The sequence below is a fragment of the Passer domesticus genome, chromosome 17 (genome assembly GCF_036417665.1).
Source record: "Passer domesticus isolate bPasDom1 chromosome 17, bPasDom1.hap1, whole genome shotgun sequence".
Classification (NCBI taxonomy): Eukaryota; Metazoa; Chordata; class Aves; order Passeriformes; family Passeridae; genus Passer; species Passer domesticus.
The window spans coordinates 2,877,801-2,895,904 of NC_087490.1; the positions used below are offsets into that span (position 1 = coordinate 2,877,801).

The window sequence follows — 18,104 nt, forward strand, 5'->3', positions numbered from 1 at the left end:
AAATGGCTACTCATGTATTCACTTTTACATAGTTCATCCCTCTTGGTTTTGTTTCCTGGCTTTAACTGCTTTTCCTGCACTTGTTTCCTCAGCTTTTAACACATAACAGGCTTTGGCTGACCTAAATGGAAAACAGATTATGACCTAAATAGTTATAAAATCTATATGTTTAATAAATAACTCTATAAATCATTCAAGACTTCTCAATCTGTCACAGAAATAAACTGCCTTTTCTCTACTATTTGTTTGCTTAGTGGCAGTTTGACCAACAAAATTCTGACATGCAATGTATTTATAGGAATAATAAGATTGTACTGGCATGGTTATAAACAATGGCAGGTATGTGGCATCACTGGGATCTGTTCTGAATTCATACAGAACTTTTACTGAAGGCTCACCATTCTGATTTATTTCTGGAGTGGTTTCTATTTGGGTCCACTTTTCTGACATTTGCGTCCACTTTTCTGACATTTGGGTCCTTTCTGGAGGGAGTAAGAATTGTAATGAGTCACATGAGGGATTTCTGTGTGCACACTTACCTTTTAGTGAATAATACTGTTAAACAACTACACCCTCTTTATCCACTGAGGTAGCACAACTGGGAATTGAAGCGTTCTCTGAATTTTTCCTGATACTTTGCGCATTGAAGAGAGCAGTATTTTAACTGATACAAATTTCTTTATGTTGGCAGACACTCACCTGTGGTTTGAGAGTGATACTCCTGAGCTGAGGGCTAGGCTCGGGCCGGGCTGCCCGGCACAGCCCCTCTGCTGGCCGCAGGCAGATCGCCAAGCGCTGCCGAGCCGCGCGATCTGATCCTGCAGCGACCGCCGGGCTCCCTCTGCTGGGAAGGAGCCGCCTGGCTCTGGGTAAAGCTCGAGAGCTGTCACTCCAGAGCTGGTCTTCAGCATCATCCCACGCGGAAGAACCGGGGGTTTTTAAGGCCAAACAATAAAATAAAACCGTAGGACACCAACGGAGCTTTTAAAATGAGAAATAAAACATGGTTTCTGATTAATATGTGGCTGAAACTAAAAAAACCCGTATTTTTGTTAATACAAAGCAGCACTCTTGGAGGAGTTTGACAAAGCTGACAAGTCTTGGGAAGTCCCATTCAGTCTAAATCATTCTATGAACCCGGGAAAAACATAGGAACTTTCCTTCTCCAAATTCAGACAATGGCAATTTCTCACCGTGAGAACAATTTCCAGGCCAAAAATACGGAGAAGTGATCAACCCTCTCCATCACCAAATACATATTCTGCTACAACTTGCCAAAGATTTCACTGTAACTTGCATGCTCAGAGATGTGATACAGAGTGCTCAGAGCATTCACTCACCAGAACTAGAACAACCTCTAACTATTAATGGGAAGCTGAAAACACACAGAGGGGGACAGATTTATTCACAGAGAATGGACTCCAGTTCCACCACAATGTCAACCTGAGCTGGGAACCAACAGGATTTAGAAAGTTCTGAATCCCATGACCTATGTAAGTACAAACAATCATAACTTCAGTGTCAAATAATAACTCAAAAGATGAATAACACTGTTAAAAATTAAAAGAAAAGGCTTTTATAGTAAGAAATTAACTTTGTCAGGTGGCTTTCTTAAATGGCTTTTGATCCATTACCAGAGGGTTGGCTCAGCACAAATGCATCCACAATCCATGAACACATTAGCTTTTACTTATTAAAGACAAGAAACAGCACAACTTCAGTACTTCTTTTGGGAAATGGATTGTTACAATTCTCTTTACCTTTGCTTCAGACTGACTCCAGAGTTTACTTCAATTTCTCACCTGCAAATTCCACAAGGAAGCTGAAACTTCCTTGATCACTGGTGGGATTTCCACTGGTATAGAAATCTACCTATAGTACTTAAGTTTTTTCAACACTGTTTTACAAAATATTAAGGCTTCTTCAAAGTCAATTAAGTTGCTGATAGAATGGATTTACAGAGATAAAACATTGGCCAGGTACAACTTACAAATTTGTATTTATTTTCTATAGTTAGTTTCCTTTGTGTTTTTCTAAGCAACTCATCATTTGCAATATGATCCAAGATTCATTTTAGATGATAAATTATTAATATGCAGTTCTTTGCAGAGGAGGTTTTGGTGGTGATAAAAACACCCTTAAGACCAACCAAGCAAGCAAAAAAACCCCAAACACAAACACACAAACAGAAAATTACAACAAAAAACCCAACAAACCACCAAAAAAACCACCCAGTCTCAAAGCATCCATCATTTAATAAACAGACTCAGGCTATTGTCCCATGATAGCTGATGACTGATAGAGTATTACATTTGTACGTGAAGTTTTTGGAGCTCCAGATGATACAAAACAGTAATGACATCATGCAATGTGCTGAATCCCTAGGAAAAAACTGTCCCAGCTGATTTCCCAGGCAACATGATCGTGTTGTTGAAGAGATTGCATCTCTGTGACTTTGTACAATAATTGAGTCAGCAACAGAAACCCTTAGGAGATATATTTCTTGGTGGGAAAAAAAAACCCACCAAAAATGGATGTCTCCTTAGATTTGTTCCTGAGTCATTTTGCAGTGTAAACACTGTTTTTCATGTCAGCACTGAAGCCCAGCTAAGCTGATCTGCTGCAGCAGAGTGAACCACCTCCACTCTCACTCAGGCTCAGGAAACACAAAGACTGTGGCCACACTGCCCATCCAGCACGAGCACAGTGTAAATTCAGAGCACAGTGTAAATTCACCTCCTTTGTGAAACAGACTCTGGAATTGAACCCTGCTGAAACAGACTCTGGAATTGAACAACTGCATAGAACATCATAAGGTCGAAATATTACACATTTGGATAAAGAGCTCCTTTTGTACCCTCACAGATTCATTTTTTCCACCAAATGCTACATTTGTGTCCTTGCCAACAGGCAGCACAATTGCCAAAGTGAAGATTGTCTGATGAAAAAGACACAGAGTTCCTAGATCTCTATTCATCATATTCTAGGAAGCTGCTCTAACTTATGTCAAAAGGGAAAAAGCAATAAAAAGCATGCTCAAGCTATCTTTTCTCTACTTTTTCCAATTTCTTATCAAAGTGGGAAAAATGGCAGAGAATCCAGAATATTTTCAGATTGATGCATTTCTTTATTAACAAATGTCTCTATTTCTCAACAGCTCAAATCTAAGTCCTGTTATAATAATTTTTAAAGATAGTGTTGTTTCTGCAATGATTGAATCAATATCCTAAGAAACAGTACCTTGTAACTGTTCATAGGTTTTCCTTCTCTTCATTTAAAATAATTGCAATATGAAGTTTGGAGCATTATATATATGGTTTTTAATGCCAGCAAGCCTGACATGCTGGATATTAATAATAGAAACATGGAATTCTAAGCTAGATACAACAGAGTATTAAAGTTCAGAGAGCTATTGGAAAAAATAGAGGGAAATAATATATTTTCCATTTTATGCACCTGTGTGACCATTCTTTCTTATTCAAGAGAATGGAAAATAATAGCATTCTTATCTGGCAACATTTTTCAAAATATTAGACAGCTGTGTTAAAACAACCAAGTTCCTACCTGGACTTCTTTTAGGCTTGGAAATATTTAATACTGGCCTCTGATTCTCAAGTGGAAAATGAAAAGTAATAAACATTTTTCCTGGATGGAGAAACCACAATGGAAACTATGCAGTCTGCATTTGTGTACTTCCAGGCCTGATACTTAAAAAGATTGATTTTCAAATAGTTTTAAAATACTTGGAAGGCATAAAAGCAATCAGAGGTATTTTACACGATGGTTTTAAAAGGTAAAATCATATTGATACCACCCTTCATTCTGAACTGCCACTTGTTTCCTGCTCCCACAAGAGAATGCCACTTCACTAGCTAAGATTTCTAGAGAATTATTAAAAAACAACACACTCAAATGACATCATTTTTGACTACAAGCCTTTTTGGCAGACAGGTGAGCCCAGGGCACTGGCAATGTCTTCTTGCATTAAGACAAGGATGCTGTGTTTCAGCTACACAGAGAAAGGTTTGCATAACAATTGTACCACCCTGCACAGGGAGCCTGCAGCAGCAAGGGAACTCTCAGCAAGAAAGTTTGAGTAAGTTTTTCCTCCCTCATTTCTAAAATTAAAGCTCTCTATTTCTGGTTTGAGAGCATTGTTGCAGAGTAGTGTGGCACTTGCAGGAACAGTTGACAGTCAGCAACAACTCAGGCTGCCTTGAGCATTGTCTTCTGGGACTTCCAAAATGTTCTTCTCTAGTTCTGCGGAAACAAAAGTTACAAAATCAACGTACAAGAAATTATACCATCTGATATCAAGGGTAACAAAAGCTAGATGTAGGCCCAGTCACTCCTGTAGGCTAAAATCTGGGCAGACAATGATATAAAAATGCTTGCAGGTGTTTGAAACTGGCTCTAATACTTGAAAAACCTCCCCAGTCCTTTGGACTATAAACAAGAAAAATGCACACAAAAAGCAAAACTCCACATACTGATGAGATTTCCTGCCCCAATTTGGGTCCTGTGCCCAGGAATACTCTCCAGCTCCTTTATCATGGACTGTTCAAAGGCCAAGGCAGCAACTCGAGAAAAGAATTCTTTGACATTTTCTCCTAGGAAACAAGGCAGAATGATGTGTTTTTATAAAGGCACATCAACAGATGATCAAGCATAACAAGCACATCTGTGAACAGCTGACTGCTCAGTATTGGGACAGAACAGGCCTCTCCAACAATCTGTCTCCCATTCTGATCACTGCAGAAAGAATTTCTAATTTTCTTATTTTGGAATACTGTACCCTGTGCTGCACCTTTATTTTTAGCCAGCAACAGAGATAATTCATTTTGTGGTGTAATCTTTTTCCATTGCAAACGTTGAGTAGTAGTGCACATGTGTATTTATGTAACTATCTATGAATTATACATGCTCAGATACTGCAAAGCAGCTTGATTATTTCTTTCTGCATACACGACAGTGAAAGCACACATACAAATGCTCAAATAAAATCAGCCATTAATAAGCCTGAAGTTTCTCATAGCAACAAAATACAAGAACAACAACAAAAAAACCTGGCAATGGGGGGATAATAAGTTCCTCCCACTCCAACACTGGCCCTCGTGGTTGTGCTATTTTTACATCCTTTGCAGTAATTTACCTGTTTTGGCTGAAACCGACCAGTACTCTGCCTGCATCTCCTTGGCAAAACGGATGGCATCCAGCTCTGTCCTTGCACACACAGCACCTGACTGGGCAAACAACACGGAACAGCTGCAACACAAGTGTGTCTGGGCTGGTAAGAGCACACAGGCACTGCCATAGCACCTACACTGTGATGCTTCCAGTTTTCTCAGGGGCCTCTCTGACCTTGCCTAGACTTGGGCAATCAGACATGACTGCAAGAACGTTCAACTATTTAGTACTGGCTTTAAATGGAAGTCTCCACCCAGCTCCCACAGCACTGAAAGAAAACAAGAGTTAAGAAGTGACCCTTGTATCTAACACATTCCCTGGTAAAGAACTATCAAGTCAGCAGCCCAGTTAATGGTCTTTAAATCCTTGTCACCCTATCATTCTCAGCAGAAGAACTGTGGGACCAACTAGAATAAACAAGTTTGTTTTCAAAGCTTTAAAAATCTTTGTTCTACAGAAAGACAAACACAGGACTGAGAATTGTATAGAGAGACTGCATTCACCCTGTTCTTTTGAAAATATGTGATATTCAATTAAGTAAGAAACCTTCCCTGTTCCTGAGTAATGAACACACCATTCCTTAAAAATCAATTTTCCTCTGATTTTTCCAATAGCTCTCTGAACTCTAATACTCAGTTGTGAGTATCTAGCTTAGAATTCCATATTTCTAGGATTCATATTCAGCATGTCAGGCTTGCTGGCATAACAAAAATACATATAATGCTCTAAATTTCATACTGTAGTTATTTTAAATAGACAGAAAGAAGAAAACTTATGAACAGTTACAGAACAACAACAAAACCTTCAAGATCACTATGTATGTTTATATATGCTTGAAAAATGTCATGCAATAAATATTTCACTAACTACCCATTTTTTTCAGAGTATCTTCTTTAATTGGTTTCAAGTGGGCTGTTCAATTTACCTTTTAAGTTTTCACTCAAGGTCTTTATCTCAATGACATTGTGCATGACTTGCAAGGGAAATCGCTTGAGGAACCAGGGAAAATCTGATTTCCTTATCTGCACTCAATTTACTCACCACCAAATCTTTTTTTGTTCCAACCAGAAAGATGAAGCTGGAATCTGGCTCATTCTCCCTCAATGCATCTTCTAACCACTGTCTGAAATACCACCAAAAAAAAAAAAAAATCAGTCAGAGGGAACAAGGAGTACAGGAGAATATGACAGATAATAGGGTCACAACAAAAATGAGTGGAAGAACTTATGTGAGAGTTTCAAAAGCCTTTTTTTCTAGACAGAGAGCAGTAGCTATTCCAACTCCTTTGAATATATGTCTCCCACTAAAAAAAAATCATACCCATGGCAGAGTACAAATTCAACAATCATTTTAGCACCCAATTTAGGGAGGATATTTCTCAGTATAAGGGAGAGAGCAAAGTTTGGTGCGAGATAAGGAATAAGAAAGCAAGAAGCAACTGAAAAGCTATGAACCACCATAGCAGGTTAGATACAAATGGGAATAAAGAGTGAAATAATCTATTCAGCATTATAAAACAGCTCCCTATGAAGGCTGTATGATTCTTGTCTCACAAGCTTTTATATTCTTGTTACTCTGGCAATCAAGTTTCTCTTGAGTCATCCAACACAAGTCAAGGAGGGAAGGGAGTGTGTGCGTGTGTGGGAAATCAGGTTCACAGGCTTCAATTACTTTCAGCCAAGCAGAGACACTAATATATATATTATTTTACAAAGTCCTATGTAAATGAGCTAAGCACCATAGTACACATTCAAATAAGACAGAGTACAGGTTGTAAAGAAGTCTGTACCTGCATTACAGTCACAACAGCACGTTAGAAATACATATACTCTTGAGCTGTGACAGCAGTGTGGATCAGAGATCCATGCAGGGTTTTGCAGCCTGCACTAAAAACAGAATGAGTTTACTCATAACAATTAGTGTATTGTTGTAACCAAATCATTACAAGGATCGAACTAGTAGGTTTAGCTGCATCTGAACTTGGAGTTTTTAATTTTCTCTCCTCTTTTTGACAGCCTGTCTCCCATCAGAATCACAGAAACTAGAGAAAAAAATAGTTAGATAACAGTGCACCTAAAAAACTAAAGGCTCATGAGACATTATGTATGAGATGCATCTCATCAATTTTATCATTTACATTAGATTCCAGCCTGTTATTCTATTTATAGCAAATGAAGAAAAAAACACAAAACCTTTTTGACTGCACTTCATCTTTTCCTGCATGTCTAGCTTTGGAAGGATCAAGCTTTTACTTTCTCTCTGCACTGACTTTAAAGGAAGTCAAGTGTAAGCAGTTCAAATTTATGCCCTGTATTTTCTTCAGAAAAATCCCTCCCTATGTAATCCAAACTAGTGACTGTCATTTTTAATTTCTTAGCTCAATAGAAAATACACACATGATCCAGCAAGCTCTTAACACCTACATATGGAAGGCAATTAAACCTGCTGTAAAAACCTTTAAAAGATAAGCCAAAATGCAGCAACTTACTTGGTGTGATCCAAAGTTTGGATATCAGCCAGATCAAACACTGTTATTATAACTGCAATAAAAGACAAGAACAGAAAAAAAGGTAATTAAATTAGAAAGTGTATCAGAAGTCTCTCCAACCTGTCTTGTTAAACAGAGAGAATGTTTATGTATAAGGTGTAAGAACAGATTTAACACATAGGAGGTGGGAGACTATCCATTTGCTCATTCCTTTTCTTTTTCTAGCACCCAATAAGACCCAAGTCCTTCATCTTCAACATTGTATCTATAATCTGCTATCAACCCTTTCATTTTGGGACCACAAATTACCACAGGATTGTCTCTTACTAAAGGGAAAGCCAGAAATATCCACTTCCAACTCCAGCATTAATCTCAGCCAACCTCGAATTCTTTCCCCCTAGTCACAAGTGCCACTTTCTATCACTGCACCATCAGAACACTCAGAGCTTGCAGATGTGACAACACATCAAGTCATTAACTTCTTCATGCCTTCTTCCCTTCAACAACAGACAATCCATTCCACCACAGTGTGTGTATAGGTACCTTCCCAAGGAGCATATATGGATGTAAGTTGCTGTACAAAATAGAGTCTCCCACCAAAAGCAGGATCAAATTAATATTGCTCTCACCCTCTGCTCCTCGGTAGTAAGCAGATGCAATGCACTTGAACTTCTCCTGACCTGCTGTGTCCCATCTGTGCAACAGGGGGAAAAAAGAAATTTCAGGTTAATGAAACCCAGGGTAACCTGAGTAAACATGTTAATGAAGCAGCAGACTGGTACAAGGCGGAGAAGAATGTGATACCAGGGAGGTGTCACCATCTGGAACATGTTATTCATTAACTACTGATAGAAATACAGTAAAGCTCTATTAGTCAAGAAGACATGCAAACACCATTTTTACCTTTTCTTAAAAAATACGAATAATTTTGGAGACAATTCAAATATTTGTATTCTGCATGGTAATGTCCTTTACTTAAAACATTTTTTTTTCTCCTATGTAATTTGCATGCATTTCTAGGGCAATCTAGTTTTGTTAAATTTTCTCTGCTAATACTAGCTATGTCATGTATTAGCCCATGTTAGAATCTTACAACTGCTAGATAAGATATCTGTCTCTACATTACAAATTAGAGAGCTGCAGCTCAGTCTAGCAGGTACTAATGACACCATTAAATAAAATCAAGAATGTCCTTCTCATTAATGAACATGATATGCAGTGCCTTCAGCTACTGCCAGCACTACAGAGGTTTGGGTTTTGTTGTAGCCTTGTGCTGCCAGTCATGGATATTTGCAAATGTATCTTGTATGGAAATCTCTCAGCAAGAGGGGGCACTAGTGCTCATCATATGGAAATGTTCTACCCAGCTTCTGAAGACTTTGCAGATAATGCAACCTGACCTTATTGTTCCAGTCTGCAAAATGCTGATGCACGAGTCTGGATTTTTAGAGGGACTCAAGTTCCAAAAGGACAGCACCTGGCAAAACTTCCCAAGCACAACTACAGTGAAATCAGTGGGAAATGGATTTTTCAATAAATACCACGAGCCATCTATTTACATCAGTGACCTCACCAGAAAAGTGTTCCTAAGTAAAAAGGTTTTTTTAACTCATGCACTAAAATATCTCATGCAAAGCATCTTATTTCTGCTCTAGGTCACACTATCCATGATTCCATAATGCCCTCTACAGAACAATGTTCTGGCCACCAGAAACACAAAGAGACACCACTCCACAGACCCAAAGCAGGTGGAAGAAGGGCAGGATTCCCACTACTCTGACAAGCAAAGTTGAAAATCAAAGATATTAGGTTCACATTCTAATAAAACCACACCAGCCTTTCTATGATTTAGGGATAATTAATTAGTTGCTAATTAAGAGATGTTGAAATCACTGGACACCTTATTATTAATTTGGATGACTGCAGGAATAAAACCCCAGTAAAGCCAAGTTCAGTGCTCACTGCTCACTGTGCCTACTAAACTCAAATCACAGACTGGGGTTACACCAGCACTGGCGGCTGTGACAAAAGCTTCCACTTCTCTTTCATGAATGTTGAGTAAAAATGACAGAACTCCACTGAAATAGTGCAAGACATTCAAGATTAATTTTCATTTACAAGCTTGTAATATTTTTTTAGGCATGAGAAATCCAAGAGTAAAATTTCTACTAAAACTGCAAGTCCAGAGACAGAATCTTTTCTTCAGATCACATTATTCTTTGTGCAATTGTATTATATTTTTTAAATCTTTATTCCACTACAGCCTGCAGCAATTCAAGCTCTGCTGAGACTGTGCTCTGTGCAATGCTTAACCATGCTCTTTCAACTCACATCTGGAGGTTATATGGCATTCCAATTATCTCAAAACGTTCAATCTCAAAATCTACTCCAATGGTTGCCTTGTAGTCCCGGTCAAAATTATCTTTACAAAATCTGCAATTGAAAAAAAAACAGGATGAAAAATTAGTAAAACAAGTACAAATAACTGCAAAACTAACACTGTCTAGGGCAAATTATGAAGAAAAGAAAAAACTAACTGTGGATTTGCTATACAATGTAGAAGCAGACATAAAAACATAAAGACACTAAAAGAAAAGGAGATACTGTTTAACAAATAGAAAGCACATATATCTAGTAAGCTCTCAGGATAATATGAGACTCAGAAAAAAACATTTTTAGGCTCTCAAGGGAGGTACAGTATCTTCCAGTTTTAGTTACAAGGGAATATATTTTGGGTCATAAATAATGACCTAGACTCAGACACTGAAATTGTTTTCTAATTGTTTAGCCTTTAGACTGGATTCCTTAAGAAAACACTGTATCATATTTGACTGGATAAAAGTACCTAAGAATGTAACATATACTGATTGAAGTGCTAGAGCACAACTTTTTGTGTTGATGTATCAAGACTGTCTCATACTCTTGACTTCCTTTTGTCTTCATTTACTAATAAAACCACACTGGTTCAGGTTCAAACCAGAACCATGAAGCACTGCTCTAAAGCCAGCAATGGAAACGTTATAGTATTTATTTGAGAAAGAGGAGAATCAAATCCTCAGCTGAGATATACCATACCTGTTGATAAGACTGGTTTTCCCAACATGCAGGTCTCCTACCACAACCACTTTGGATATCTTCAGCCTGTTGTAAATATTTGAAAATATTACATAGTGTTAGTAGTAATTTCACAGCCTCCTTCTAAAAATTCTGATTTAGATCTTTAAATTGCAAGTGCAGAGCACATGTACCTGTGACTTCAGTTTATCTACGTGCCACTGTGCTGCACAGTCTGAATCTTTAACTGCAAGAAAGAAAGCCACCAAAAACCAAACCCTTCTGGAGCAGAAATAGTCCATTTCTTACTCTGGTTTTTTGGGGTTTTTTTTGGTTTGGTTTTTTTTTTTTTCCTTAATTTCAATTCAGTGGAACAAATTTTATTCTATTAAAATTGCTTTGACTATAAGTATATGCATTTGACATAATTTTACATAAGTTTACCCATAAAACCATAGTGTATCTGCATCCTTTGTATTCCAATTTATCCCAAGTCTCTCATTGACTTTAATAGTACAAACAAAGTCCTAAGTGCAGAAATAAGAAATTGCTGATAATAAAATAACCCACTGCAGAATGTGCCTCTGGGAAAAACAACCCACAGGGTTAGAGCTAATACATTATCTGAGTATCTGGAATAATATTAATCTGAACCTGGCTTCATGCAAATAATCCTCTTTGCTCTAGGTCCTCCCACAGGATGCAGCAGATGGGATTTAGGTGACTCAGCCTGCTTTCTTAAAATTGAAACTGTCTCTTTTAGGAGATCCAGGTGGATAAGTGAATTTAAGTTCATTTGTTGACCTAAACTTGGATTGACATCTCCTGTGCAAATGCTGCAAAAATGGCTTAAGAGTTTTAATGTACTTTTCTAGCAAGAAATGGCTTTTTAACAAAGGAGTTCATCTTCTAATGAATACTATTTCTGGTTACATCAACTTCCATGTGATGCTGATTCCAAGTTATCTATTCTAAATAGCTGGAAAATTGACTGGTAAACTGCATGACTAATATTTCCAAAAAAGAAAAAAGAAGTTATATGTGCCAGTCAACATTAACTGGGTGGCCACAAGCCCCTGTGTTCCTGATTACTGTTACTGAGAAAGTACTGAATAAAATCAATAACCTTAAGGGAAAAACTAAAGAGTAAGTGATGGCTTAGAGGTGTGTGTTCCATTAATTTGTACTGGGGGAAAAAAACTCCCTAGATCAGACCATTTAACACAGTGATGGACTGTCAGGAAAGTATTAAATAAAGCCATTAGCTGCTGAATTTATCAGACTAGCTTTCCAAAGGACAAAGAAATATTTTATTAGTTGGGGTAATGGAAAAGGAAAAGGTAATGGTTATTCCTGTCAAGCTTTACAAGAAATGTACAAAACACTCTGGCTGCCTTTCCTACACCCATTCCACCAAAAAGGACCTAAATGACTAAATAATAATCATATCTAGAAAGCAGTGACAGAAAAGTAGCTTAGTTCTATTCACAAAGACAAAACATATAGCTTTTTAGTTATATTCTATTACCAGAATATAGAAATACTGTAGAAATAAAAAAAAAAAAAACAAACCAACAACCTAATAATAAAAATCCCAAATGAATACATCTTGGAAATGGAAGGAAAAAATACCTCAATTCAATAAAGCATGTCTTGGAAAATTGTCCAGACACTTGTAACAAATTTACATGAAACTAAGATAATGACTGGGTTTCTAAAAAGGGAATAAAGCCACTGATGTCTCTCAGGGTGACATATTTTCAGTAATTTTTTTTTTTGCAAGACTCCCTAGTGAAATGAATATAAAGTTGCATTTAAAGATGGATATCATGACAAGTCTCATGTCAGCAACTCTAGAGCTGGAGGAATAGTGAGCTAATTGTCAGTATTCATAGGAGCTCCACTTTATGGAGGATCCTTCACATTGAAACCAGAAGCATTTATCACTAAAATGTACAGCTATTTATTTTAACTGAATAGTGATGATTTCAACACAGATTAGTTTTCTTGCCTTGCTTCAGAGATTAAATCAGTAATAGTAACAGTTTTAGTGGAGAGATAATGCAGGGGAAAAAAAACAACTTCAAAATTATTAGTAGAGTATAAATCAGCTTATTCTGATTTTTTAAATGTTATATATTTACCAGAATTTTCCTCCAGTTTTAGGGAACCATTTAAGAGAACTTCTCAGCATGCATACTTCAAAAAGGCTAAAACCAGATTCCCAGATTTTCCATGAAACTTAGAACTGCTGCCTTTATATCCCTGCAAAGCCTTTATTAACTGCTCCTTTGGAACACCTACAGAGAACACAGCAAGGCTGGATCTGTTGGATCTTTTGAACTAAGTGTTTGTTTAAAGGGTGTTAAAAACCTTTTCATTTCTAAACTACTATACCTTTTTTTCAGTGCTACCTATCCCAACAGAAGAAGAGGCACTCGATTCATGTACTGTGGAACAGGGGCTTAGCTGCCTTGAAACATATTGGAGTGAGGAACAAGAGGAATGAGGGGAGGGGGGAAAGCCAATGAAGAAAGGAGGCTTTAAAGAGCTTAAAATACTTTCTTCCTTGCATACCTGGGTTATTCCAAACTTACCCAGCTGTTCCAGTGCTCTGCTGACAAGCAGTCCTGACCTGTGCATGGAAGTGCTCTTTGAACTGCAGACAGGCTTCAGGTGTGTACCACTGAAAAGAGAACAGCTGCTGGGGCAAACTGGGTGATGGCTACTTGGCAAGAAGTCAAACTGGCAAGGAAAAAGAGATAAAATGCTTGCTCCCAGGGTTTGTCAAGAACAGGGTTATCCTGGCATAAGAAAAGGGGTAGGTTGGGTTAGAAGGCAGTAAGGTTTCCCCAGAGCTGTATGTGTAAAAACTCCTTGGGACAACACCATCCTTTGAGCACCTTTCTGCGTGTCAGTGCCCAGCATTGCCTAAACACTCATGGCCAAATCCATTTGCTCATCATTCATCACAGGAAGTACCTTCAATTCTCCCAACAATCTAAGACACACCAGACAAACACAGATGGGAACATACACCAGCGAGTCATTATTACTGTGAAATTTTTCAATCTTTTATAAGTGTGAAGCACTGTTTTTATTAATAGCCCTTTAACTGGGAATTAATTAAAAATGAGGAAAATATATTTTACCTTGCATTTGCTTAAAATACCTGTGGTATTTTTCATAAAATTAAAAGCAAAATATGTGGCTGAGATCAAGAATGGAAAAAAAAAAGTGAACTCCCTTAAAAGGATCTTTGGAACAACTGAAAAAAAAACAAGTCGTAATTCCTTGCCCTTCCCTGTCCTTAACCATTCTATTATACTTCAAATACAAAAGTCTTCAGGGACATCAAAGGTATTTTGTCTGTGTTTCTACAGTGCCTACTATATTTGATCTACTGTATGACTAAGGTTCTTGTACAAACCGAAAATTAAAATTGGCTCAAATTCTTTAACCAAAGACTCCTAATTAGATTTTTTGGCAAATTTAATGTCGGCTCTGGTTCCTCTTTGCCCTCAGTGTTGGAGCTCTTATGCATGTAATTATTACTGTTTTGCTGAAAAAACAATATAAATATTTTAAGATAACACTTCTGTCACAAGAGTCATTTTTATAAAGGTTAGAAAGAAGAATGAGGATTGTTATTAAAGAACTCAGCACTGGATGGGACTATGAGGTCACATTAAACTTTGAAAGAATCTTAAATAATTTGCAATTTTAACAGAAGACAACAAGTATACATTAAATTAAATTAAAACATCATATTAGCACAATGGAGAGATAGATCAGTGCAGCAGGGGCTACGCACTGTGACCAAAGGGATAAAAACTGCTTACCTTGGGAAACTGGGAGATTATTCTTTCTCTACTCACTGGGGGAACCAAATGCATTAGGCTGGACTTCATCCTCCAAGTTCAGTTAAATTCTACAAGTCTGAAAATATGTAAAGAGAAACACAGTACTCAGGAATTACTTTTTTTTTCTTTTTTTTTTTTCTTTTTTTTTTTTTTTTTGGGTAGAACTGGTGGTTCTTCAGTTTGCAAGGAGGGAAAGCTGTCTCACATAAACAGGACTACCTCACTGTGCACAGCTGTAGTAGCAAACAGTGGCCTCTGAAACTACAATGCACCAACTCGAATGCTCTGGGAGGGCAGACAATTGCTCACTTAAGCCAAGTGCTTGCAGTTTAGCCCTCAAAGGATTCTGCAGTGTTTAATCTAAAAATCTTGCTCATCATTGTTTCAAATGCCTCTGCACTATGTGCATGAATTAATGTTAGGGATCCCAGATTTCATGTGGTCAGAAGAAGAAGGGAGGAAAGATGAAGCTGCCACATTTCTTGGCACAACATCAAACTTTCATCCTAGATCAGCTCAGAAAGAATGAAAACTGTCTGCCATGGAAAAAGAATAATGTTCACATGAAAATCACAAATGCATTCAGATGTCTCACCTGAGCTACATCAATTTGGTTATGTAAGGAAACCTCGTGGGCTGCTGGGGGAGGGGACCCTTATTAGGGTACTGATTTCTTACTGGCATTCAAAAGAACATTTTAAAGGGAGCATTTTCATCATGTAGCAAAGTGTAAGGAAGGACTCACCGAGCAGCAGCTGATGCAGAGGATTCCAGCCACACAAGCAGCCCAGCCCCTGCTACGTGGCCATAGCAACAGGTTTGCAACAATTCCCTTCCTCCCCTTCTTCCACAGACCGAGAAGGCGGAGATGGAGTAATTGAACTAGACACAGAGCAGCGGTTTTGAAACAACAAACTCGTTTTAGTGGTCATACAGATTCCTTTGATCAGAAACTGCTCCTCAATAAACCCAATGGTCCCTTATCCTGAATAAGGCAACAGTTCCATTTTCCTCAAAGATTGTTGTATACATGGATACAAAGAGCAGGATTAACCTATTAGACAAGAAAGCAATGGAGTGGGAACTCTTACAGTGCTAATATTAAGCATAGCAGCAATTATAAAGAAACTCCCAAGGGATTTTTTCAGCATTTCAACTTGATTTCATCTCAGCTTTAAAGTCAGAATGCGCATGCCACTAATGAGACATTCTGAATTATATAAATGTCTTTCTACTCATTAATAATCTTGCTTTCTAATGTACCAAACACCAAAGACAAGGAATAAGAAATTACACAGCCATTTTGCATTACCTAAGTTTTAACAATTAACTCATTAATTTAGACAGTATTTAGTAAGCCAGAGTGCAACTTAGGATGCTAAAAGATTTTGCCACGTATTTTATTAGGGTTTAAATTTTCAACTTTCAGGAGAAAACAAATCTCTCCCATTCTAACAGTCGTATTTTGATAAAGGAAGAGGTTTTGAACCAGGAGACAAGCCTCTCCCACTTCTGCAGCAGACTAAAAATGTTAAAGGGCACATTTAACATCAAAGCAGACCCGTAATTTTAAACAGTGAGCAAGTACAGAAGAAAAAATGCTAGAGTTGTGTCTTACAAGCACACATAAAGAATAATGCTTAAGAAAATCACTAGTCCACCACTTAGAATTAATGTTTTATTCTCCTCCATGAGAAATTGCTTTAAATCACTTCAGGCACGAATATGATCTCAACAATAGCAAGACAGCCACTTCCCACAAAGAACCCAGATTTGTAGCTGATGGGTTATTCACCAAAGAAGGTGATATTACAGTATTTATCTATTACCATGTGGAGAGTTCTACTTAGGCTACTTGTGACCATATAAACCTTGAGAGATCTAGACCCTTGTTATGGTGTGCTCCTGCCCTTCTGGCCAGCTTGAATGATTTTATGGCAATAGTAATGTCTTAATTAATGTCAGAACTATTAGTATAGTTCTGAAAACAAGAACTCCACAAGCTGGTAAGAGTTTCAAACACTAACTTGCTTTCTGCATGTTCTAGTTGTAGTTCAACACCTCCTAAGCATGGTAAACACTTGTCATGGGTACACAGATTGACTCACTGCTCCTCTCCTAGAGCTCTTTCACCAGCTAAGCTACAAAAAACCACAGCTCAACACTCAAAGTATAGGAGGGACCAAGGCAACCACATGGATATATTTCAAAATTGAGACACCCTCTTCACTTATACTTAATGTATTTCATCTAAATCTCACACACACATAAGCATATTCCAACTTATCATATCAACAAATAAGACACACCATTACAGGAAAAGAATTTAAGAAATAAAAAGCTGCTAAACATACTGAGAATTATGCATATTTTCTCTTAAAGAGCTGAAAGGGGATTCAGTCACCAGGGAGGGCTGGGAACACAGTGTCTCCATGGCATCACAACCCTCCTTATCTCAACATTGCAAGAACTGTAGTGCCAGCAGCTTCTGTGGATAGACAAAGGATGTGAGGAAGGCATTCAGAAGGCATACATAAAGTAAGTTAACATCATGACCACCAACAAAATCAGTATTCCAAGCCACAGTGAAGGACAGGACAGAACAACTCATACCAAAAGCAGAGGTAACACTGAGGGACAAGTCTCTGATTTGGTCTTGCTCTTTCTACACTGAGAAAAGTTCATGTTCTTCCTATGGAAATCAGGTGAACTTTTACAAGTACATAGTGGAAGTCTAATCTAATTCAGGTAAATAACCTGTAAAGTAAATAATCAGCTCTAAAATGTTGCAGAAAAATGAATCCTTTCCTGTTTAAAGTAGCAATTTTTATTTTATGGATTTTGAAGATCAACAAACCAGAATCTATTCCTGTGATGCATTTTAATCCGGCTGATCAGAATTACTTTGGATTTGTAAAATCCTTTTTAAGAACTTTGATTATTACAATTGTTACTCAGACATAATGAAAAATATCTCAATGACTTCACTATCTGCACTATCCTTTTATAGCACAAGCTGTTGAGAGTTTTTTCCTGATGCCAGATAACATCTGACAATCCAGAACACCCTTAAACCGTGCCACAACATTGCAATGATCCGTTCTTCCCGTGTACATTCGTCTGAACAGTTATGTGAAACTAAGTAATAATGGAAACCCTTACTACACATTCTAGCTGTTCATAGTGACATTCTGGAGAAGACTAGGAAAGAAAATCTAGTCCAAAACCACTGTGCTCCCTGCAGCCCTTGTACCCCAAGGCACTCGCCTGCTGTATTTCTACCCTTAACTCGACCACCATTTTGTTCGCTCTGAATTTTCCTCGATTTTGTTCAAGTAAAACTACTTTGAAAACAGGGGGCGAGGAGACAGACTCCACACTTCAGCAGAGAACCGAGGCAGAACGGCCACCACTCCGCGACCTGACGGCGACATCGCCGTCCCCTCACGGGTCCCCTCAGCGGCCGCGCCTCAGCCCGCCCGCCCCGCGAGCCGCCGCCAACTACGCCATTG

At 38.0% G+C, this 18,104-nt stretch overlaps 1 protein-coding gene across 6 annotated transcripts; it reads right to left on the bottom strand.

The window, feature by feature from the left end:
- Positions 1–1,982: 1,982 nt before the first annotated feature.
- RAB36 (RAB36, member RAS oncogene family) lies at positions 1,983–18,067 on the bottom strand. Of its 6 annotated transcripts, none has more exons than XR_010348689.1 (13): positions 17,860–18,044; positions 16,947–17,080; positions 15,338–15,646; positions 14,572–14,668; positions 13,327–13,415; positions 10,751–10,816; positions 10,007–10,108; positions 8,305–8,369; positions 7,676–7,727; positions 6,229–6,310; positions 5,153–5,265; positions 4,491–4,610; positions 1,983–4,260 (listed from the first exon to the last, which is right to left on the bottom strand). XR_010348689.1 is itself a non-coding variant. In XM_064392579.1 (13 exons), exons 4-13 carry the CDS (start codon positions 14,638–14,640, stop codon positions 4,196–4,198), a joined length of 801 nt encoding a protein of 266 aa, XP_064248649.1. In that variant the 5' UTR covers positions 14,641–14,668; positions 15,338–15,646; positions 16,947–17,080; positions 17,938–18,067; the 3' UTR covers positions 1,983–4,195. The 6 variants fall into 6 exon arrangements, 5 of the variants coding, with proteins under 5 accessions (XP_064248649.1, XP_064248647.1, XP_064248648.1 ...); XM_064392579.1 differs by having other exon boundaries at positions 5,153–5,243; positions 17,938–18,067; XM_064392577.1 differs by having other exon boundaries at positions 5,153–5,243.
- Positions 18,068–18,104: the final 37 nt, after the last annotated feature.